Source organism: Stegodyphus dumicola, chromosome 1 (assembly GCF_044657685.1).
Source record: "Stegodyphus dumicola isolate Sdum_Otavi_A_Nest chromosome 1, ASM4465768v1".
NCBI lineage: Eukaryota > Metazoa > Arthropoda > Arachnida > Araneae > Eresidae > Stegodyphus > Stegodyphus dumicola.
The window spans coordinates 270,418,583-270,444,282 of record NC_140768.1 but is presented as its reverse complement, the minus strand read 5'-3'; the positions used below and the strand labels follow the sequence as shown (position 1 = coordinate 270,444,282).

The 25,700-nt window shown below is 32.1% G+C and overlaps 1 protein-coding gene across 1 annotated transcript; it reads right to left on the bottom strand.

The window, feature by feature from the left end:
- Positions 1 to 1,039: 1,039 nt before the first annotated feature.
- On the bottom strand, positions 1,040 to 22,788 carry LOC118183749 (large ribosomal subunit protein eL34-like). The gene is made up of 5 exons (XM_085806743.1): positions 22,724 to 22,788; positions 22,527 to 22,619; positions 20,828 to 20,921; positions 17,326 to 17,429; positions 1,040 to 1,165 (listed from the first exon to the last, which is right to left on the bottom strand). Exons 2-5 carry the CDS (start codon positions 22,589 to 22,591, stop codon positions 1,078 to 1,080), a joined length of 351 nt encoding a protein of 116 aa, XP_085662869.1. The 5' UTR covers positions 22,592 to 22,619; positions 22,724 to 22,788; the 3' UTR covers positions 1,040 to 1,077.
- Positions 22,789 to 25,700: the final 2,912 nt, after the last annotated feature.

Sequence of the window (25,700 nt, the reverse complement as noted above, 5' to 3'; positions counted from 1 at the left end):
ACACCATGGAGATATTTTTTGGAATCTTCTAGAATTGTTATCTATTGCCTTCAAATCCTTCCAAGCTGCAATGTCTAAAATCCTGAAGAAAAATTTCTCCTACCAATTTCTGTAATGGCAAAAAGCTAAAAACAGTAGGGGGGACAAAGCGGAAAAAGTGTAAATTAATTTTATAGAGAAAACTGATATAGCATATTCTGCATCTTTAATTCGCCAAATTTAGCCTTTTAACAAAAGAATTAACATCTCCAAAAGCAAAAGGTTTTTAAAGCTTTCCTTCAAAAAAAAAAAAAAAAAATTGAAATGCTTATATTTTACTTCTTGCTCACTAACTCAAGTATCCCACAATTTATATTAGAAATAGGAATTAATTATAACTCATGAACACATTCAAAAGATTCATCCAAAATGGCAATCGTAAAAACAGGCAGAAATTTCTGATGATTAATATTAACAGCCTTCTGTCGATTTTGGCTAAAACTGTATTCCAAAAATCTTAGCGTCTAGAAGTACTTCACTTTACCCAATTCATTTCGTTGTCATATGGAAGTAAGAATACCTCTACATAATATATCCTATAACAGCAAGCTTGGGAGTAGAATTTAATGCACTGGCAAAAACATTTTCAAATTAAAAATCCACAGCTTTGAAGGGCAAAAGTTCATTTAAATTTTTACGATTTTAAGCATTTCTCAAAATGTTAGATCATTGTTTTACAATTAACAAAAATGCAACCTGATAAGTACACCAAATGTGCTAAAGTTTAAGATTACATTTCAAACCTAATAAATCTGTAATCGCTGAATAATCAATAAATAATACTTTGTAAAACAATTTAATTTTTTTTACTATAACAAGTGTTATGAATATTTGTTGATTTATTTTAATTTCATTCTGAATGATAATTTCAACAAAAGCAAGTTTTGTTAAATGTTTCCAAAGTAATGTTATACATCAACTCTGGAAAATTTTCTAAAACAGTATGTGAAAATAGTCAATGCATTACAAATGTTTTACATATGTAAGTAAACACAACAAATACATTCAGTTATATATTTATTTTACAGACCATACACATTATTTTGCACCTTTTGAGGTGATCTGCTGTGCTTTAAGAACTTTTGCTACTATTTTCTGTTCTTCAATGAGGAATGCACGAATGATCCTGGAAAAAAAAAAAAAAAAAAAAAAAAAAAAAATTTTTTTTCTTTACATGCATGCTTTTAAAAATATAAAAGAAGTGTCTACAAATAGTCAAAAATGACCAATAGTCTTTAAGAAAAGTTACAAGTATTTGATAAAGTAAGACTCTGATATAATGTTCCAAAAACTTAAGTTACTTGTGGAGGGAGACCTTTTATTTTCACCCAACTTAAATCACTCATACTTATTAGAAGTCCTACCAGTACTTTTCAGCAACCAACAACTGTCCAAATTTCCAATTTTTTATGCAGAAAGAACATAAGTTATATATACACCATCAAGGTACCACAATGAAACACACTGCAGCAATGAGTATCAGACATAATTAGATTCTTTGCAATACAGAAAAGATTTTATAATTAATACACAAATACATGAATGATAACAGATTATTTAGTCAGAAATTGAGAGTGGAACAATGATGGAACTATTCAGCAGAATTCTTGGGTTCACAGCTGTTAACTTATTTATACAGAATGAAACCACATATGCACTATCTGGTCTAACTTGCTAATCTTTCCCTCTAATTAGTATTTTTACTAGGAACCTCAAAAGTACTAAAGACAAAAACTATAAGTTTTAATTTCTAAATTACACATAAAATGTTTTTCTAAAATATGTTAAGGGTATTTACACTTTGCATCAGTGAGAGAGTTCAAATATATTCACAAAAATCATACAGTAAGAATTCATCATTTGCAAACAAATAACTTGAGAAACTTTTCATGCCTTACAAATAATTCCAGATACTTTATATTGCATCAGTGAGAGAGTTCACATGTATTCACAGAAATCATACAGTAAGGATTCATCATTTGCAAACAAATAACTTGGGAAACACTTTTCATGCCTTACAAATAATCCCAGATACTTTACATGCACAACTAATATTGAGTGTTTATATGCAATCATAAAGTCATATATTTAATAACATCAGCTGCAATCCATACCTTTTTTTTTTTTTTTTTACAATTTATAACGTGAAAAACAGTAATAAAATATTTTGCATCAGTGAGAGAGTTCAAACACACTCACAAATGTCATGTGCTAAATATCATCACTTGCAAAATATGATATGAGAACAAGTATAATTTATACTTCAAAAACCTACATATTTCAGTCAAAGCTAACTTATACTGTTTTGCATCAGTGAGAGAGTTCAAATACATTCATAGAAATCATACATCATATATCATCACTTGCAAGTAGTCTTTTACATACAAGATCCTAATATATGTATCATTAATGAAGAGGAAGCAAACTTACTATAAATAGGTATATAAGCTTCAAAAGGCCACTCAGTGAAAGTATACAAAAATTGTCTCGTCATTAAAGGAATAAAACTTTCCTTGATTCAAAATTTATTATTTGCCAAACATTCCATGCTAAGAACAGTATTTTATTTACTGCAGCAGTATAGGGAAAATTTTATTTTGAAAATTCCATTCAAGTTCAGAAAATATTTTAAGCACAGACTTGCAGTATACTATAGACCAGTGGTGGCGAACCTTTTTGGGGCCGCATGACTAAAACCTTTTTGATTAAATCCACATCGGAGAGTGATTCAAAATGGTATTTAGTTGATTATAGCGATTTACCGATTCACTATGCTTTTCTAGGCATAGTGAAATTTGGAAGCTGGCCATTGTTAGATGATTTGTTTTAGAAAGATAATTGCAAAAACCAACTTTCTGGTAATTAGAATTCCTCAATTTCCCTTCAATAAACAGCTTCCGTTCAGCTTCCTCAAGTTTGGAAACAATCTTGTGGTTAAATCTTGTAGTTATCTTGTGTTAAAGTGCCATAAGTAAGTAAAATGTTCAAGAACAGACTAAAACACTTATTTAACACGTTGAGCACCATGTCAACCATCTGTGGCCGACACTAGACTTTCCGTTTAGGCCGCGTCGACCGCAGCTGGCTGACAGCGTGTAACATAATATACAACTAAACAATTTACACTGTTTTATGGAATTACAGAAAAATTATTTAAAATTTACTTAATTTTGATTCATTACAGGACTAATGGATTTCATTGAAACACTAAGTATAAAAACGGTTCTCTATTACAGCTATAACAAATTGTGACAACTGTCTTAGTCCTTTTTTCTGGCCATTACACTACCAGCTTCAGTTTGCATTTTTATCATAACATAATTTACAATATTTCCGTACTTCAGAGGCTTTTTCCGGTTTTTTTTTTTTTGGAGTTTATGCTGTCGTTTTTTCAGATATTCTTGCATTTCTGTTTGATGGAATATCTTCTTTTTCACAACTTGTAAGGGATAGCGCTAATTCTTTCCAGACTTCAGTAATGCTAATTTTCTGCTTTGTAATATCTTTGCATAGAATGTAACTATTTACAAAACAGACTTGGAGCATAATGTGTTGAATGAATGCCTATAGGAATCACATTCCAAACGTAAACTATCTTCTACTGCGATAAGAATCGCTGGCCCTTCAATGCCAGCGATTTTAAGCAGCGTGCGTGGCCTGAACGGGATTACCTAAGAAATACGCTAGGCACTCAACAGGTTAATTTACATAGTAATATTTTATTATGATTATTTATTAAGGAAATAATATTTTAGTTGCATGCCAGCTGATGAGGCTCTGCATGTCGACTGCGGCACGCGGGCCATAGGTTCGCCATCACTGCTATAAACTGCAGTAGCCATAATATTTTGTCGTCATAATTATAAGGGTTGTTCAAAAGAAAAGGTACAAAACATCATAACAAATAAAACGGTTTGAGTATACTGCTTTAGCATAACAAAATGAGACACCTAAGAGAAGAGCACAAATGTGGTGTCCAGCATGATTATGCACATGACGTAAGAGAGAAGTAAGCAGTTGTGTGTTCAATCCAGTTGATGCAACAGTGCATGTGAGAACATCATGGCATTCACACTGCAAAATTCAACGATTGAGGAGGAGAGAGAGATGTGTTATCAGATTTCTGACTGAAGAAGGGTTTAAACATGCTGATATTCATGATGGTCATATATGAGGAAGATTGTATCTGACAAGTTAGTGAGAAAGTGGAGTGCCAGTTTTCGTGAAGGCCTGGAGTGTTTGAGTGACGACACAAGACCAGGCCATGCAAACACTGTAATCATGGCCAAAATCATCAATAAAGTGATCTGGTGAGAAGTAACATCTCAAAGGGAAGTGCTTCAATTTGGATGACGAACTGAAGGACACAATGGAGAACTGGCTCCTGTCATGGCTAAGGAATTCAGGGAAGAGGGAATCCTTCAGCTTGTGAAACAGTGGGATATCTGTGTTCAGGCCTCTGGCGATTACTTGTGAATAAAGAATTCGATATATCCAGGACACAAATACAACTACATGTGCCTAGCCCATGACCAGTGACACGAAGCTCCATATGTGGGATTGTGATCGATTAAGCCAGAATCCCACCTAATCACTACAATAACAGTGTTTCTGCCTTGCACGTCAGTGAGCTATTTCAGTCACAGTGTGCATGTCCTGAATGGGTCACAGTACTCTGGCCTATTCGATTCAGTGAAATCAAGGGACAATCCATGTTGTCCAAGCACCAAATTGTTTGCAGACTTAAGTACTGGTCTGGGTGTTCTCTGAAACTAGTTAATAATACGATCATGTATATCAAAACTACAAATTCCAACAGAACAGTCTGGTAAGAAATAATGCTGCCAGAAATACAGATCAGTGACTTTTAATTACTCAGCCATTAACTGGATGCAGCATTTCAGATAAGCATTTATATATATCAAATTTCATTTACTGTATCAATTTTGTGATGCAATCTATGTAAGAAACAAAGTGAAAAACATAAGACTAAGTAATATACGCCTTTTTCAAAATGTATGTACATAAGTATAAACAACAGAAAAAAGGAGAATAAGTATAAACAACAGAAATCAACAGAAAAAAGGAGACAACTGCAATCTGTATCTTGCAATATTGTTTTTGATTTTTGATGTAGATGCATTCCATAGTAAGATATTCTTATCATCATTAACAGATTAAGGACAAAGCCAGTTGTGCCTTCCTTTTCATTTACCCTACAGTATCTAATTTGACCACTAAGCTGGTGATTTGAGATCTGTGTAGAATTTGGCAGACTATTAATCAACAGTGACTACTGATGCAGCCTGAAGAAAAAGTATGCTATCAGTTACAGTGCTCAGCATAATTAAATCACTATTATTCACATTAATGCTGAACAACTTAAATAGGAATGGAAAGCACATAATGGCTATCTGTGTTTTCATACATGTTACCAAGAAGGTTAAGAGAAATTAGGCTATCTGTGTTTTCATACATGTTACCAAGAAGGTTAAGAGAAATTAATCTATTCACTTAACACATGACGAAACATAATTTAATATCTCTGCAGTTTTCTTTTTATTGAACTATTGCTGAGAACCATTTCTATGCATCAGTAAAATGATACAGTAATCATAAAATATCATTTGTCCCTATCTGATATCATCATATGCATAAATCTAAAAATCAAAATGGAGAACATTTCTTTAAATTTTAAATATTGCAATAATCTTTATAAATTCGGCCTAGATTAAGAAGCAAATCACAAATATAACTAGCAAAGATTTCTCAAAACTGTGACTATCCTCTTAAGGAAAATGGGATGCCATCACCCAGGTTATTAACATGTTTTAAATTTTACTTAACAAATATCTTTTCCCCTCTCTTACCAAAGAAAAATGCCATATGTCTGATCACCTGGGATATCCAGTTTTATTCAAAATCTATAACAAACTATACTTGTTTTTTTTTTTTTTTTTTTTTTTTTTTTTGCCTAATTTCAAAAAGGTTAAGAAGACAAATGAGTTCACTTACAGTACACACTTTTAAACATCATTAGTTTTTTTAATTGAAAAATTACTAACTGATCTATGCATCAGTAAAAAGACATAATAATCATAAAATGTCATTTGTCCCTATCTGATATCATCATATACATAAATCTCATTAAAAAATCATTTCTTTAAATCTTGAATATTCTAACAGTTTACGAAAATTAAATCTAGAATTCTTGATTAGATCAAGGAATAGATCATAAATCCAATCAGCAAAAGATTTTCTACACTTGGATAAGTTAAGGCACATAAATCTACAACACCCTTTACATAGCTCTTTTTAAGTTATATGTATGCATGCAAGCAGGTGTCTTAATTTCTTCAGGTTGACCTACACATTTGATGATTGCTTGTCAAACTTGGATAGCTAATAGCATAAAAGAGGAATAAGAAACAAGATATATATCACAACTTGTTCATTATCAGAGTCTACATGGATGCAGATGTCACTGTTATTTAATGCAATTGCCAAATAAACACCTATTACATTTTATCACCAAAAGGCACTTAAAGATTTGCTGAAGAATACATGGTTAAAATTTGGGGAAATTGAATACTTTCTTAATTTGAAGTATGCATTACATAATTTTAAACATTTATGCATCACTAAAATGATATAATAATCATTTAAATATAATTTGTCCCTATCTGATATTATCACTTGCATGAATGTTAAAAGTTTATGAAGGACCCCACCAGATGTATACCAACACTGGTTTTATTTGACAGAAAACTTACTTCTTATTAAGCCATGTCAAAAATAAAATTTTTTCTTTAACAACTCTATAGGCCTTTATTTTTTTAAAAATGTGCTTATTTTCCCCTTCTTATCCTAAAAATAGCAATATACTCATAATAGATCTTGTTGAAAAGCATTATTTCAAATTTAATGCTTGGGTTGCTTGAGTTCTATTCAATGAATTGCACAAAAAACAAAGATAAGAGAATATTCGTAATCGCTAGAAGAAAAAATTGCTAAAAAAAGTATAAGCATTACCATCATGTTCTTTTGAAGTATGCATTACATAATTTAAAACATTTATGCATCAGTAAAATGATATAATAATCATTTAAATATCATTTGTCCCTATCTGATATCATCACTTGCATGAATGTTAAAAGTTTATAAAGGACCCCACCAGATGTATACCAACACTGGTTTTATTTGACAGAAAACTTCCTTCTTATTAAAGCCATGTCAAAAATAAAATTTTTATTTTTAACAACTCTATAGACCTTTAAAAAAAAAAAAAAATGTGCTTATTTCCCCCTTCTTATCCTAAAAATAGCAATATACTCATAACAGATCTTGTGTAAAAGCATTATTTAAAATTTAATGCTTATGTTGCTTGATTTCTATTCAATGAATTGTATAAAAAACAAAGATAATATTTGTAATCGCTAGAAGCAAAAAAGTATAAGCATTACCATCATGTTTTATATACCACACTAAATTACTATTATTACACATTCAAAATCAGAAACTTTACTGCTGAATACTAGGTCAATAAAATATATAAAAAACTGGATTGTGTCCATTAACAAAAATATTAGTGGTAATTATAAATTTAAAATCTTAAATTTAGATATAAAACTATATCTAAAGTTCTATTACCAAGATTTTTATAATTCTTTTTTTCATCCAATTTAATATATCTTAAGGATATAAAACATTCTACAAGCAAAAGCTTTCTTACTTGTAAGAAAATAAGTTTTACAGCAATAAAAAATTTAAGGAAAAGCTATGTAAAACTACCGCATATTTTTAATTGTTAGAATGATAATCAAAGATTTATATTAACATACAAAAATATTACTGCATAACATTCCAAATAAAATTCTGTGTACATAGACTGGTGACTTAAAATGTTATATGAAACATATAAGCGTAAAAGTCTTCACTTTATATTTGAGACAGACAGCACCCGATTTCTATAGAAGTAAACAGGCGACTCGAGTCTCGAAGAAATGTACCAGAAAATCATAAAATCTTGTATTTACTTCACTGGGAAGATTAGGATCACATAACATTCTGAATAGATTTTTGTGTTCAGAGACGACTCTTCACTCAAAATGTTATATGAAACATATAAGTGTAAAAGTCTTCACTTTATATTCGAGACAGATAGCACCCGATTTCTATAGAAGTAAACAGGCGACTCGAGTCTCGAAGAAATGTACCAGAAAATCATAAAATCTTGTATTTACTTCACTGGGAAGATTAGGATCACATAACATTCTGAATAGATTTTTGTGTTCAGAGACTCTTCACTCAAAATGTTATATGAAACATATAAGTGTAAAAGTCTTCACTTTATATTCGAGACAGATAGCACCCGATTTCTATAGAAGTAAACAGGCGACTCGAGTCTCGAAGAAATGTACCAGAAAATCATAAAATTTTGTATTTACTTCAGTGGGAAGATCAGGATCACATAACATTCTGAATAGATTTTTGTGTTCAGAGACTCTTCACTTAAAATGTTATATAAAACAAATAAGTATGAAAGTCTTAACTTCATATTCGAGACAGCTAGCACCAGATTTCTATAAGAGTAAACAGGCGACTCGAGTCTCGAAGAGTTTATAATGCAGAAATAATGCTGCCACATTAGTTTTTAACCCTTTGAAGGGCACTGGCATATAATATATATCGGATGTTTATCAATTTTTTAACCACCTAAAATAGGCTAATTTTTCTACACCAAAAGCTGTAATCACAAGTTTCTACTGTTTCCTTTCGATTCTAAATGGCAGCACTACCCTATGAATGCTCAATATTTTGCAGTTATGAAAATAATATACCTCTTTCAAAGGTATCATGTTTGAATATTCATAAATTCCATTGGAGGAGAGGAAAAAATTCCCAATCTCCTTTGTACCATTCATGTTTGTCAATTTAAGTTTACATGTGTATTATCAAACAGTACACCCTTATAAATTTGTTTTTCATTAAACGGATATTTCAAGTTTTGCCTTATTTTCAAACTTTTAATATTAAAAAATCTGTACAAACTCATATAGGTGTTCAGTGAATTGGAGATACATAATGGCCCATTATAAGGCTAATGTAGCAGGTATTTCAAAACTAGCGCATAAAGTAGCAGCACAGCAAAGTGATGCAACTGGAATTAAATATATGCTCTGAATGTTAGCAGCTTTGAGCCAAGTGCTTAGTGCAATTTAAAGTTAGAACAGGTGGGATGATATATCATGCGAAGAAAAATTCATTCTCATATTCCTGTCAAATGCATTTCAGAAAGATATCAGAATCAAAATATTACTAATCATGAATATTTTGAAATCCTGGTATTATGAAAATGATACAATGGAATCATAGTATCATGAAAAATTTAACATAAAATATTACATACATGCGTTAATTAGGCTGCAGATGCTATCAATATTATGGAATTCACTCCATTTCAAAGTCTAAGGAGAAACTACTACTTGCATTAAGTTTAATAATGCTAATAATCTTCTAAATATAGCTTAATAAGATACCTAGCTGCTAGTGTATGTTTGTTTTTACATAACACATACGTTTTGTAGGTACTTTTCTATTTTGCCGGTGCAAGCGATAAATGCGCGAAAAATGGTACAACCGATACCAAACGGAATATCCTCACTGGGTAACCCCTTACACCTCATTTTCAAAACAAGTCGCAGCCATTTCTTAGCAGCATATTTTCTTTTAATACTGGCATACAATTACATAGAATTTTTACTCAGATAGTTCAATTTTATGCCCCAAGGCCATTCGCGGCAATTAAGTCAATTAGGATGCAATCACACCGCTCACCCGAAGATGAAAATATGGAAAAGGCAAAGTCAAGGGCTAAATTTATCAATTCTAATGAGAATGCACTATTGAAGTAAAGCACTGCGGTTTTACATAATTTCCGAATAAATTATTCGTACGAACTGAATTAATTCCTGCATTTAAACTTGTGTTCCAAATTAAGATTTAACTTGTAATTAGTGTAAATAATTACTGAGAGAATTAGATTTTTGTAGCATAATTTACGGGAGATGAGATAACTTGAGGTCACGTGATACAAACCGGCGAATCAGGATGCTGAACCATGAAAGCACAGTAAATTCTTAAATTAATGTCTTTTTACAAATTTATTGTTTATTAGCTTTTTACAAAATGTTAATGCCTTCAAAATAAAAAATTCTTAGAACTGACATTTTTTATGTGTATACTGTATGTTGTAGCCAATAAAGTCTGCATGGCGATATTTGCACTGGTAAAACAGAAAAGAATTAAAATAAATCTGAAATTTTCAAGCAGGTTCCCATGTTCGGGTGGAGAACTATAAGTGTTCAAAATATGGCGGACGTAAGTGCTGCTGTTCTTCTACGATGCAGGAAACACCATACATACAAGTTTCATTATCTAATAATAGTCGCTGAACACTGGTAGTTCGGTCCGAGGTTCGAATCCCACGAACGGGCTGGCTGCATGGGCGTTTTTGTGGTTTTCCCCATGTGTAACGTGTATACGAGCCAGCTTCCCTTAGAAAGTCCTTTACGAAAGGCATCCCTCCCCTTAGGCAGATAGCCCTAGTGTGCTTTGCCATAATTGAATACACCACACACCATTATCTAATAATACAGACTGAATTTTTTCTAAGCGAAGAACATTAAAAATTGAAAGTATCGTCGTACCACAAAAGTTGCCAGGGGAATGCAATAATTCCTGATATTCTTCCCTCACTTGAAGGCGACTGGGGACGCACGAGGAATTATCCCATAATTTACACGATAATTCGTTGCACATTTTAATGAATAATTTCATATTTCCACCAGGCACTCAGTAATATAAATCAATGGTTTAATTATGTGTAAGCTTATAGGAAAAGAATAAGATCACCTAACAACTAACATGAATAGACACCAATTATTAATCATCAATTTAGTTTAAGATCCTTTTATGGTTATTCTTCATGTGCCAATACAAAATGAGGTACACTTCTGAATAATTTTTATGAGGGCATATATTTTTTCAAGACAAAAATATTGGACACCCAATAATTGTAAAATTCCACTAAATGTTTGCCCTCTGACATTGCAAATGAACAGAATGTCATCAACACATCATTTGCTACAGATTAAAAACAGACTTAACTTAAAAAAAATTTCATCATAAGTTATCATTTAAGGTTATAATTTAAAGTGTGCAAAGACTGGTGACTTGAAATGGTATAAAAACCAAACAAGCGTAAAAGTCTTTATTTTTTATTCGAGACTGATAGCACCTGATTTCTACAGAAGGAACCAGGCAACTCGAGCCTCGAAAAACTTAGTGGTAGATGAATGGATGGAGGTTAGGAGGGCTAGATGAATGGAGTCACAAGAGGTTAGTTAGACCCGGCTCAGACCAGCTGGGAGGAAAAGGGAAACGTGAAAAGATATCAGAGAATCTCCATAAAAAAAATTTCTTTTTTTGCTCACACAGTTTGTTCTGTTCACCCACCCACAATGTGCTTTTGTGGTTTGGCCCTGCCCCAAAATGTTCAAATGCAAGAACATGAACATTAAAAGATAAATTGTTGAAGCAATATGATGCTGTGCCAAAATACACCCACCAAGAAGCTTCTGTAGAACTTGGAATTTCACAACCAGCACTATGTATGTTGTTGAAAAGAATGGAGGCAATTTTGGATGAAGTGATGGCAATGTCTTACTAAGCGAAGTGGAAAGTCTACCGAAGAAGAATCTGCCTTCTTGGAGTGGTTTTGAAATGCAGAAATAAGAACACCACAATGTCATGAGAAATCCTGAATCAAAAGGCAACAGAATTCATTAATAATGTTGGTAGAGGAGTTTGTCTAAACACTGGATGGCTCACAGGATGTTTATTAAGGCGACTTTCTTGCAAAGTGGGATAAAGAACTTCAGAAAAAAAGGGGGGACACTCTTGTTAGATAACTGCACTGTCCATCCAACTGATCTCGCGTTATTGGAGAACATATAACATTTAATTTTCCTTCTTCCTAATACAACTTTCGTTCTTCAACCATTAGATCAAGCTGTTATAAAAGCATTTAAGTCATTACAGGAAGAAAGTGGTTCAAAATGTTGTAAATGAAATTGATACGACCAATGCATGTTATTTTAAATACGTGGGATAAAGTATGCAAATGATTTCAAATTGTTTAAAAAAGGCAGACTTTGATTTAAAGCAAATTTCTGGAAACTACCAGGACAGAAGACAAATGTGACATGCAGAAATACCAGATGAGATCTTCCTCGAATATTCGGAAATCGGTGAAAATATCCAGACCTGCTATGAAAAGAATGATGCAAAAATCATTGAAGTTATCAAAGAAGACTAAAGAATTTGCGAAAATAATGAATTCGAAGATGAAAAAACAGATCCTGTACCAATAGCAGCAGTCTCGACATCAAAAATTCAGAGGATGCTTGAACTTAAATAAATGTGAAGATACAAAAAGTTACAAGCAATGTTGTCTTGGAGACTACTGCTGAAAAGCTACTAACAAAAGGTATGCAATGAACTCGAATGGATAAATTTTTAAATAATGTTCGATATGCTTACATACTGTACTGATCTGTGTAACATGTTGAAATAATTAAAATTTTTCTTAATTAAGACGGCTTGTTATCGATGGAAAAAATTAAAAGTTTTATAAAAAAGTGTATGTAACTTGCATATTAAATGGCATAATGATAAAGAGTATTAATCTTAACAGTAGGGCCATATACAAGGAGAGATTCAGGCATGTGCTAATTTCATTCATAAAACCTGTTGAAATCTTATATAAAATAAGTATATTTTTATACTTTCCCCAACAATATCCAACCTTGTATTATTAACCAAAAAGAAATCCTGCATATAAAAACTCAATTGCTTTATAAAATCAAAATAAGCTCGGAATGGGCATGATCATATTAAGCAGTATTTCCTGTACCTTGCATTTTTATACAAGTAAAAAAAGAGGGCTTTGATTTACTTTGAAAAATAGGGAAAACTCAGATAAGTGGCAATTTCAATGGTGCAATTTTTTTCGTCATCTTGAATTGTGAAAAATCGCCATATGCTCACGAGGATTTTTTTTTCACGCCAAGAGGGAAATGGTATCAAAAGGTGCTTTCCGAGAATTCCCTCTTCAGCTCATTGGGGGAAGGGGGGGGCGAAAATTGAGCAAGGCAAAATGTAGCTTTTACACTAAGATGGTAAACCATACACATAGAACAAATTGTAAACGATTAGTTATTCTTGTGATTAAGTAAATTTACGCACTTTTTTCATCTTAGTATTTTGTATTATGATTATATATAAATCCAGCATTATTAACTTTTATACTTCTCTTTAATTCTTACCATTAATTTGAACAATTATCCATAATAATGGTTATATATGTTTGAAAGCATGTTCTTTATATAATTGCAGTAATGATCACGAAAATGCGATGTATATCACACAGTCAATGATGAAAGTTTTAAAAAAATATGCATGTATTTCCATAACAATAATGCACCTTCGAAATGTATTCCAAACGATTCAATCATCCAGTCAGGTTTATATTTTACATTCTGGATTCTTTAATGCACATAATTTTGATTAACCCCTTTGAGCCAGGTAGCGCAAATGTGCGCTTATCGCGGAGGCCGGCAGTGTCTTACGCAAGCATCTGTCCAGGGCTGGGGGCTTTTTTGCTACTAAGCCTAAATCCATGAAATTTCCGAAGTATCAACGCATTGTTTAATAATGCTCTATAGAGTATTTAAACGGCCTATGCTTTATAGATATTTTTATACTATATACTTTAATTAATTACCTTATTTCTTGTTTAAATGCATATTTTACACATTTTATTTTCATTACTCACCATTTTATGACTTTTAACATTATACATCTGAAAACTAAATATATTACTTAAAATTCTCTTTTCGTATGAAAAATTTGAAAACAGAGATTTACATACAATCCTACGTTACATTCCTTGCACTCGTAATAACTCATTTGCCGTTTTGGAGGATTTTCCCGGGAATGTGAACAAACGAAGCATCGTCGTCTCATTTTCTTATCAGTCTCTTCTGAACAAAGTTTTGGAAAATGTCTTTCAGTTAATCTTTCAGAATCAATATCTGAAATATTTTGCATCATTTCTGCTATTTCATGCTTTGTTAAACAGTTTTGACGCTTTGACATTGCAACGGTAAAAACAGAAAGAATTCACGTCTAACAAGATGAATTATTTTATAAAAACTGAACTGCAAACCAAAATACCCAATGCTTTAGCGCAAATAAAACTTCTCTATTTACAATAAACAACTACCACATGCGATTTAAAGAGACGTCATAAATCACACCATTCGGAAACATTTATTTCCCCTTTTGTTTATATAATCGAAAACATGTGTATGTGAGACATGCTTCTCTCATTTCAAGTAGGTCTAATGTACATGTATCTGAAACCATATGGACATACAGTGCCATCTTGTGGCAGAAATTATAGTTTTTAAAACGTTCCAGGACACTGGCACGCCTGCGTGTTGGGCAGGAAGTGAGTGTGTTGCTGGCACGTAGACAAGGACAGTCGGCGCAAAGGGGTTAATAAGGTTAAGAGGATTATTTCTATTCTTTTTTTCTCGTGTAAGTGCGAAAATAGTTTTCATGTAGGTAACCAAAGAAATGTAATCCTGAAATTAACAACTACACGGAAACAGGATTTTGCAACAAAGGTTTCTACGGCTTTTCACAACATTATGCAATTGTTTAAATTTCAGAAAGAGAACAATCAAATAGAATACGATAAAGTTATTTGAATTTGTCTCTATTTATTCCATGAAAAGTTAAATCCTAAAAATTCCTGTGCAATTTGAACATTGTCTATAACAGTGGTTTCAAACTGGCAACCGCCCCGAAACAATTTTATGTGGTCGGTGAATGTATTTCAGTTATGCAAAGATTTATGTTTTACTTATTTGAAGTTTCAGTTTATTTTACATTCATTACTATTAAACATGAATATGCGTAACACATCAGAAAAATCTATAAATATAAATCTTATTCTGTAGGGTTTTTCTTAATTTACATAACAAATTTATTTTAAGTTTACCTGTTCTCAACTTCTCAAACTTCCCCTCACATTCTCTCGCCAGGATCTAAATTTTAAGTGAAGTGCTTTTTAAACGTGTGATTATCTCAGTTTATCCAGAGCGTGTTTCGCTAGCCTAGCGCTCATGTTTCGTTGTTTTTTTGCAATCACTTGAGTAAGCCTTTTGGCCTTATCAGTTTAGTATCACGCCGGTTAGATCTCTGCAAGTCCATCTCTTAGGAGTAATTTTGAAGTGCATTCTTGCACTCGTTTTATTTTTTCAGATTTGATTTTGTATTCTTGTCTACATTTAAGTTATTGCTGCAAGTGAACGGTGTTTTTGTAACTCACGAAGTTCGTGCCGTCTGTTATTTTAGTTTGAGCTAATAAATAGTTATTTTCACCCTTCTTCTGCGCTGGTATTTATTTCACCGCCTGTGCGAGAATTCGCCAGTTTCATCGTAGGATCTAAGTTAGTGCATGTGGACAGTTAGAGACAGATCTTACAATTCAAAGATACAAATTTAATTAACCTTTTTGTTAGAAAATACAGAAATGCCCATGTTTTGGCTAATTGTTTAGATTTTTTACTGATAAACCCAACTTTTAATCCACAAAATCCTCTATATAAAGAAATCGGTGAAATATGCTTGACGTAGAAACACAGCAAAATAATGTTTGTTTCATATTTCATACTAACTTATTAGCATTTTAAAGTCTAATTATCATTTTATTGCATTTTTAATAATTATATTTGAATATAAATTTTAAACGGTGTCTTTTAGCAGCTGAAGGGTAAAACTTTTGCACACTGGTAGTTCGTCTCGAAGTCAGGACATGGACTTTTCTCTCTTTAAGCAAATAGCCCAGGAGTGCTTTTGATATTCTAAATAATCCTAATCGTAGTTATATATGGACATAATTTTTTTTAAAAAAAAGGCATTTGGTTAGATTAAACAAATGACTTCCATAAGTAAAAAAATATATATATGTATTAGAAGTACAATGAAGTTATTTAGAAATTAGTTCCTGTTATGTCCAGACTCCCATATATTTAAATATTAAGTAGATAATTAAAAAATTTTCATTACAATTAGAAATTATTTGGAAATACGAGCAATAAGTTAAAAAAACAGCATATTTTATTCTATAAAAATAAAATTATTTTATTCTGATTAGAAGTGTAATTAATTCATTTTCTATAATAATTTTTTTTTAATTCTGTAATTCTTTTTTTTCTATTATTGAATTCTGAAAAGGAGCATATTTTGTAAATTTCTTGTATAAAAATAAAATTATCTTATTCTAATTACAAATGTAATTAATTTATTTAGAAAATAATTAAACAGTGAATTTAAAACATCTAGTGACAAAGTCATGTGATCATCAGCACAAAGATTTATCTGCAAAGTCAGGACATACAGAAAAGAAAATATCCCTTTCCTTTTCCCTATCTCAGTTAACATCTGGGCTAGCAACCTAAACACTCTTCCCACTGTTTGGTGCCTATCGCCCAAGTTGGCAAACACAATTTCAGGAAAGAAACTCACCAACTGCCGGCTATCTGAGTACCCCCGAAAAATAAAATGCAAAATATTTCATGCTGAACTTTTAATCAATGTTGCATTTTTTAAATGGCAAAAATATCCTAAATCCCACCCCTACTGAATATGCCCACAATTTACCATGGAGAAATTTTCATTCGTTTACCAACAAAGCATTATAACAGCTTTTTTTAGCATTATTAAGTAAAAATTCTAATCAATTTCAATACATAAAGCTGCTTAGATTAACATTCTAATGATATACTTCATTAGCAAAAATTTTTAGACTTTATTTTAAAAGAAAAAATTCAAAAGTATTTCCAAGCACTGTTCCAAGAGAATGAGATTTCTACACCAACAATTTATTATTAGCAATAAGGATACCATAAGAGAATGAGATTTCTACACCAACAATTCCTTACTAGCAATAAGGATACCCTAAGTTCATTATCTATACATAAATTTGCTCTAAACAAATGCTCTCACAACCACTATAAATAACATCAAATTTCTCAAGGCATTTCTGTCAGAACACACTGGTTCAGATCAGCCATTGTTTATATTATATTAAACTGCATTAATAAATAAAAAGGATTAAATTCGATATTAAGTAAACATTATAAGAATTCATACCTGCTTCTGACACACTTGCCACACCGAGATCCACCGTAAGTTCTAGTTACAGTTTTATGTCGCTTAGATAAAGCAGACAACTCTCTTGGACGAGCATAAGTTATCTGAAGAAGAAAAAATGAAAAGCTAAATTAGCAGATACATGGACTTATGTGTGCCTTTTCAGTTAATTTATACACAATATGTTTAAAAGGTTAAACCTGACTTATGTGCAACTATCTTTATGCCTTTCTAGCTAAGCTAATGCTTAATTTTTTCTTCACTTAACCCCACATAAATTTAGCGGGGAAAGTGCAAAATCACCCACTTCTTGGCACGTTTTTAAGAACTGGATATACTCAATATGCATGGATCTATTTTCACTATGAAAAAAATTCCAGAATTCCACAAAAATGGCATTGTGGCCCTTTATCCATCTACACATTGACCTATTTTCACTTAAAAAGTCAAAGAAAATTGACAAAAATCCAATTATTCTTACTCTTGTAAAAAGTGCCAAACAAATAAGTGGGCGATTCTGCACTTTACCCAATTTAGCTTACATAAGCTAATTGTCATAATTTTCTTCCTTAGCATTAATTTATGCATACTAAATATGTTTTTGATTAAACACTGGAAAAAAATGCACGTCTGCCAACAGGTTCTTTGTGACACTAAAACCTGTTTGGTACTTCAGTTTTAATCTTTTTATTATGAATTCAACATTACAGAAATGATCTCAAATGCAGAAATATCATCTGCCTCTGAGTGAAAGGTTTTAGTGTAGAAAAGGGTGCTGCTTGGATTGCATAAGTTTTCTGGTAACCCAGAATTTTCTATGTCAACCTTTTTTGTTATGTGATAACGTATTTCTAAAGTTAACTTAATTGGAACTTCTCAGTTTAGGAATCAAGGTCTAAGTAATTTGTAGTACATCACATATACTGAATTATGAGAATTTTAATTGTGAATTGACCATTGTTTTACATTAGCTGGCTGGTTCACCATTTTCCTGTTACTTCTACAAGTCATATAATTTTTTTTTCCCTCCAAACCTGGAGGATCGCTGGAGGTAGAATTTTGGAAAATCTTGCCTAGCACCATGATTATCTCTGGTTGTTGGAAAGCACGATCACCTTAACAATTTAGGCTTCATGCATTTCTCAACCACACTAACACCACCGAAGACATATGGAGCCAGATTAAGCAGGAAATGAAATTTTAGATTTCTATTTTGCAATAACTGCAAGTACAGAGATCAAGAAGAACCATCCAGGGACTACATAAATTTCATTAAAAAAATTATACATGCTGCAGTCAAGACACTCACAATAAGACATAGGCAAGAACAAATGAGTACTTTTGTTGTTTTTATAACACATTTTCAGCTTTGTTTAGGTTCACAGCCATCTTGGTGCCAAAAATATCAGGAGAGAATCCAACTGTAAGCTTTTACCGAACAAATTTACACATTAATATATTGTTTTATATTTATTGGCTGATCTTTGGAATATGGTAACTGGTAGTTTGGTGACATTCTGAAGGCGCTAAAGGTTACTACCTAGGACTTTGGTAATAATATGAGAAGTACTTACTTCCGATTACGCATTATTTTGTGTGAGGGAAATGAGAGATCATGAGATATGTCATGTGACATTAATGGACGAATTACAGTTCTTTAATCGGAAAAGGGGGAGAATTTGGAAAACTGAAGTACTATATTATTTTGTATCAAGCTTCATTGTGTGTTGTGTGAAATAGTGGAAGTGTGCGTGCCATGTAATGAAGATTCTGAAGATTAGATAAGTTAGTATTTTTAATCATTTGAGGATATTATTTTTATGCATTGTTCTAAATGTAAGGAGTAAATAAATTAATATGATATTATTGGAAAATTGTTATTAGCAATGATTTAGTTTAAAGTAATTTGGATTGTAAACTAATTTTTATTAATTTAATGTATGTGCTTATTTATATTTTAAGTAGAGTTTTTTTAATTTAATGATCGTGATTTTGCGAGTTATATGTTTGTACTATTTTGGAATACGCTGAGTATTTTCATGCATTTTCGTGAAAGTTTTCTAATTTATGAGAAAAAAGCAGTGTACATGGATATAGTGAAGAGTGTGCGCAATGCCATTTTTGTGCAATTCTGGGATTTTTTTAAGTAAAAATAAGTCGACGTGTACATGGTTTAGTGATATTTTAATTAAATGATAGTTATTTTGTAAATTTTATGTTTGTAGGAATTTGGTATACGTTTCAGTTGAAGTAAACGTGTATGGAAATAATTTAAATATTTGACACTAAGTATTTGTAACTATTTTTAATGTTTGCGTATAAATTCGTTGCTGACATTTATAATATAATAGATAATTTAGAGGTAAAAGTTTTTGGATATTTTATTTTATACTTGGAAATGTTCATTCTTGGAAAGGGTATATACTTTTTCGCGATCAGGTAATTTCATATATGTTCTTTTTACTGGATTTAAAGATTCACAAAATTTTCATGCATTTTCGTGAAATTTTTCTAATTTATGACAAAAAAAGCATTGTACATGGATATAGCGAAGAGTGTGCGCAATGCCATTTTTCTGCAATTCTGGGATTTTTTTACGTAAAAATAAGTAGACGTGTACATGTTTTAGTGATATTTTAATTAAATGATAGTTATTTTGTGAATTTTATGTTTGTAGGAATTTGGTATATGTTTCAGTTGAAGTAAACGTGTATGGAAATAATTTAAATATTTGACACTAAGTATTTGTAACAATTTGTAATGTTTGCGGTATGAATTCGTTGGTGATGTTTATAATATAACAGATAATTTAGAGGTAAAAGTTTTTGGATATTTTATTTATTTTATACGTGGAAATGTTCATCCTTGGAAAGGGTATATACTTTTTCGCGATCAGGTAATTTCATATATGTGCTTTTTACAGAGTTTAAAGATTCAGATTTTTTTTGCATTTTCGTGCAAATTTTTGTAATTTATGAGAAAATAGCAGTGTAGATGGATAAAGTTAAGTGTGTGTGCAATGCCATTTTTGTGCAATTCTGGGATGTTTTTTTAAGTAAAAATAAGTCGACGTGTAAATGGCTTATGTGTATGTGCTATTCTGAAAAACGCGCAAGGAGTTTGCGATGGTGCACTTTTTCCCAATTTTGCAGTTCATATTTGTCATGATTAAGCAGTTTTGTTACATAAAATTTCTAGCATAAGTGTAATTCGGCTAGTAGATTGTTGGAAAAAGTGTTCAGTAAATAAAAAGAAAAGAAACATGTCTTTACTGGCGGCGGAAAAAAAATAGAGGGTTGCTGTAGCAGAGTTGGTCGCCAAATTTTCACCAAGTTACCATAATCCAAAGATCAACCTTTTTATTTTTCGGGAACAGTAAATAAAAAACAAATATTAATAAGGAGGAAAATTTATGCACCTACAAAAAGGGATACACTCTGAGAGGGAGAGAAAAACAGTTCACAGTTCCTTAAAAATTAATGAATTAAAAAAGCATACATACACCTCTGAGCCTCAAATGACAATCACCACATCTTGGAACCTTGCCTGGTTTTCCTGGATACAAATAAACTAATCGCCCACCAGGAGTTTTAGATCTAAAATACAAAATAAATTTCTTACATTAAGTATCTCACAAGCATCATAACATTTCAGAAACTGCAGTTAAAAAAAAATTACTCAGCAGCTAATTCATTTTTTGTAAGCATTTTCAATTTTCAGACATATATTTAATAAAAACGAATGATGATGGCTCTAGTGTAGAATTCGGTGCACTTCAATTGGGTACAAATTTTGTTCAGGTTCGGTAATGGAATCCCATTTCTGGTTACTATGATAGTTTTCACGTGGTTTTAGCTTCATTTTCATTCTAAATAACTGATTTTTTTTTTTAAGTGCAAATAGATCGATATGTACATGGACACAGAGTTTGCAGTTCTTCGACTTCTTATTATGGTTTTGTGTAGTAGACATCTTGAAACTGTGCCTTCCTGGCACTGATCTTGGTGTCAGAAAAGAATTGCCCCCCCCAAAAAAAACCAAAGAGCACCTAATTGTAAACTTTTACCTTAAAATAATACACATTAGTTAAAAAATAATGGTGATAAAAGTAGCTGGATACTTAATTGCTTTATCAAACAAACATATATATTTAAAAATAATTTTGCACTGTTTTGTTTGATTTCTATCAGTTTACACCTATTTGGTATCGATTTGATTCTTTTGCTGTACCTACCCTAGTTCTGATTTATTCATTTTAAATAACTTTAATTACTATTTCTAAAGAAATACTTTGCTTCCGAATTTTATATTCTATTCACTGTTAAATATACCAGATCTAAATTTGCACATTATGAAAGTATTATATTTTCACAGAAGTTACAGTGACATGAATCGATGCAGCAGTATGCTTAGAATCATTTGTTTCAGTAGAATAGGAAACTATTTAAGAAGCTGGTTTACAAATTCAGTGTTGATGATTTTATAATTCCTGTATATGTACTGATCACAATTTCAACGAAAGACAAATAGTCTGGTATCTTGACTACTCTACATTTAGTTCTCATTTTGAAATTTCTGAAGTCATCTTCACGAAAAATAAAAAACTCTATAAGAATTTAATATACAAACTAGTACTAGTACTTTGTTAAACTACTGTAATTATTGCAATTGTAAATATTGCAGTATACATACTTTTCAAACCTTTATACGCTTGATTCATTTACCATTTCGGTTTAATCCTAGTATCCGGTGCACACGGGATTTGGCTACTTTTGGCGAATTTATGATGAGCAATAAAAACGAGACATATACGACGAGTTGTAAACGGGTCATTCAAAGAATATATTATAGTTATACATAGACGTTGTTTGGGTATGTATATGGTGTATAGTACATAGACGTTGTTTGGGTCATTTTTGGTGTTAGCGATAATTTTCAAAATCGCGCCAAGGCTGCACCGTATACTAGGATTTTACCAAAATTTCTAAAACCTAACAGTGTCCAATTACTTTCTTTGAACACTACTGAAGTTGCGTTTAATAACAAAAAAGTCAACGGAAACGCAACATGTCTTCAAATAGTTTACATTTTCACATGTATAATAAATGTTTATGAAATGTTCACTAAGTATAAACAGAAAATTATGTACAACGATGAAAAATTACATGCACAAAGCTTAAAAATATGATAAGGGAACTTACATTCTTACTCTGTTTGACGGTGTGTTGTAGCACAAACGTCGTCTATACGTCAACCTTTGAACCATGCTTTATGGAAAGTAATAAAACTTCCACCTTGAAAGAAATGGCATAATGTTAGAAAATACAAAAAAACATATTATGCGACATCTTAAAATAAATTTCAAAAGGATTAAATCAGATTCAAATCAACAACTCACTTAATGAAGCAGGAACTCATAAAAATCAACTTCACAGAGTTGAAGTTAAAGTAGTTTTGAAGTGCATGCCAGTGGCCAGTTACTGCATTTAAAATACTGCTAATATAGTTTGGGCAGCCTCAGTGCATTAGGTTCAGCGGTTCTCAACCTTTTGACTAACATGTACCATCTAAACAAAAATTGAAAATCTTTACTACCACCACTAGAAAGTTCTACTACACCACCACTCTTGAACAAAGCTCAGATTGCATAAATTTACAAGTGTTAGAGAAAAAACTCAATCAGGATGTTGGGGTTTTAATTTTTAAGTTTAATAGTTAAAAATACTTTGCTTCTTTTTGCGTACCACCTATTTTTCTCTTGTCTACCAACGGTGGTATTCGTACCACGGTTGAGAACCCCTGCTCTAGTTCTCTTAGAACACATATAATAGAAGCCAAAAAACTTCCCACCCGAGTAAATAAATATAAGAGTTTATTAGAAAATGATTTAATGTAATCAGAAATACTTAAAATGATAAATAATTAATAAAATTTGGCAAAATTATATTTTTAACGATAAAAGAGAAAAAATAAGGAAGAAAAAGAAAAGAGCTTCAATATCTGTAGACTATCACAACCTCATTTCTTACTGTTCAATTAGTAGCACTTAATAGAATTATGCACAATATATTATCATTGCTTTCTTTATGAAGTAATGTTACATGCGATACCTTAAGCTTAATTTAAGAAATAACTTGTATTATATATGTATATCTAGAGCCCAATTAACAAAAAACGGTACCTAGTCTAAAACCAGTTTCACTAAATGAGCTCAAAATGGAACATAAAGGCGATTAACACTAGCTGAAGTTTCAAACCTATAAACGCGTTTGAAAATTTTGACTCCATTGAATAGAGGAAAAGGTACTCATTGTTTTTGATATAAAATAAAGTATTTATGCATTTTACTGCACAAAACAAATAAACAGTTTAGGTGATGATTGCGTCCAGAATTTCAAAAGTGAGACATCTCGTTAACACATGAAACTAATACCATTAAGAAGCTGTAAATCAGAGGTGCCAAGTTAGTACTCGCTTCTTGATCTCAGAATTCCGCTAGTATAAAAAGGTCTCAGCATTTTTTTTTTTTTTTTTTGAGTGAGTTTTGGTCTATAAAACAGGAAGTTACGGACGAACGTCGCTGCGCGAAGGTAGCATTTTTCCGACTCCTGATTTTATGGCAAAAAGTTTGGCCTAAGTTTCCATTTACTTATTGGTATTGCATGTACTCGCCATTGTTTTAACAAATTTAAAATCGATTTTGATGATTAGCTCTTTAAAATTGAAGAGCGCATAATTAGTATCCAGCAAAAAACCCAACGTGGACAATACGTTTCTGATGAACTTTATCAACGTGAACTAAATCTGATCAGGAAACTACACTACGGGGGATTTCCTCTTCGACTTAATAAGCCACGAGTGACATCAGCTCTTGTACTAAATGATGACAGATCCGGTTTTTATGAGGATTGCTTTGATACCGAAAACTCAAGCAACACAGAAATATCCCTTGGGTCGCTCTCTGACTCAAGTTTACTTCAGGCGAGTATTTCCAATTAACTTTGACGTGAATGAAATATCTAGCATTCTCTCGAGAAACTCCCTCAGTTGCCTGGAGGCGATGGATTCATCTGACTCTGCGACAGAATTGATTCCCCAACTTTAGGAGGAAAAAAAAGAGTCTATCATCAATAATCTGCCAGCGACCTCAAGCCACGTAGAAATAATTAAGGTCCATTCTCTACAAAAACAACATAGAAGACTACATAGACACTTTAAAGCCAAATAAAATTTGCCTCAGGTTTCACGATGGTGACATCAGGGAAAGGACTAGGGGTGCTGTCTTCAAAACAGAGATCCAGTTTTGTATATTCCGTTGTGGGATTCTCACTTGTGTATTTCTCAGTTTTTGTAGAAAGGGAAGAATCTTAAGAACTGCTAAGCGAATAATCGCTTAAGTTCGTGTGACAAGAAACAACAAGATGGAAGGGTAATTAACTATTTATTATTCCAATAAGATTTAACAGAACTCCGTCTTGGAGTGCACAATAAAAGCCGACTCTTGGGCCTGAACTTAAGAGACTTAAGAAATACACTAAAACTAATTTTAAACCAAAGAGATATAGCCGAAGCTATCAAGATTCTAACCGAGTCGGTCCCTTAATATTAGTTGACTACGAAGCTATCAAGCGCCTGAGTACGGCCGAGCGTAGTAACAGCTTTGAGAAAGAGTAGCTAAAACGGCAGACGCGCGCAAATCAGAAACTCCGATTCTCTCTTATTCAGCGAGTAGAACTTAGCGAACTAGCGAGTAGGTGGAGCGGTTTAAATAACGCTCCACCTCATTATGTATTCAAAGTGATTCTAAAACTACGTTCTGGCCGGAAGTCGTAAGTTGAAGTTAAAGATTTGATAGGAAAGAAGTTTAACTCAAAATTAAAACTGTTAATAAAATTAAAATAACCTTACACCGTACAAAAGAGCAATCTTCATTTAAAGAAATCATGATTGGTCTCTCCGCAGATAAAGCCCTTGTCTCTCTAAGGAAATAGCTAAAGTACAAGCTCTACCCGGTCTGTAAGCTGAAGCAGTTTACTTGAAAGATCATTAACGGAATTGTTAATTGCCCAGTTTTCTTCGTGGATTGAAGCGTAGCAACAAAAGCAACAAGATTAACAATGAAAAATCCTTTCTTCCCTCTGAGTTAAAATTAGGAAGTGCAGGCCGGAAAAACTCTAAAAATATGTTTTACATGGGAGTGCTTCGGCCATGTAGAGACCGGATGCAATAATTACCTAAGATGCCTTTACTTCTTGCAGATCTTTATCACACACCTGCAACCCTCCGAGACATGCCAAGTCGAATTGCATCAAATGTAAGTCTGACTATTTAGTTACTCTCAGCAAATGTTCATTTCATCCCAGCAATATAGGTCA

What these genes read in the sequence shown, in the direction of transcription:
- LOC118183749 (XM_085806743.1), bottom strand. Translation starts at nt 22,591, where the DNA reads ATGGTTCAAAGGTTGACGTATAGACGACGTTTGTGCTACAACACACCG. An exon ending in GTCATTTGAGGCTCAGAGGT is followed by an intron (nt 17,430 to 20,827) that starts GTATGTATGCTT and finishes TTTCTTCTTCAG; the next exon opens with ATAACTTATGCTCGTCCAAG. An exon ending in GGCAAGTGTGTCAGAAGCAG is followed by an intron (nt 1,166 to 17,325) that starts GTATGAATTCTT and finishes TTTTTTTTCCAG; the next exon opens with GATCATTCGTGCATTCCTCA.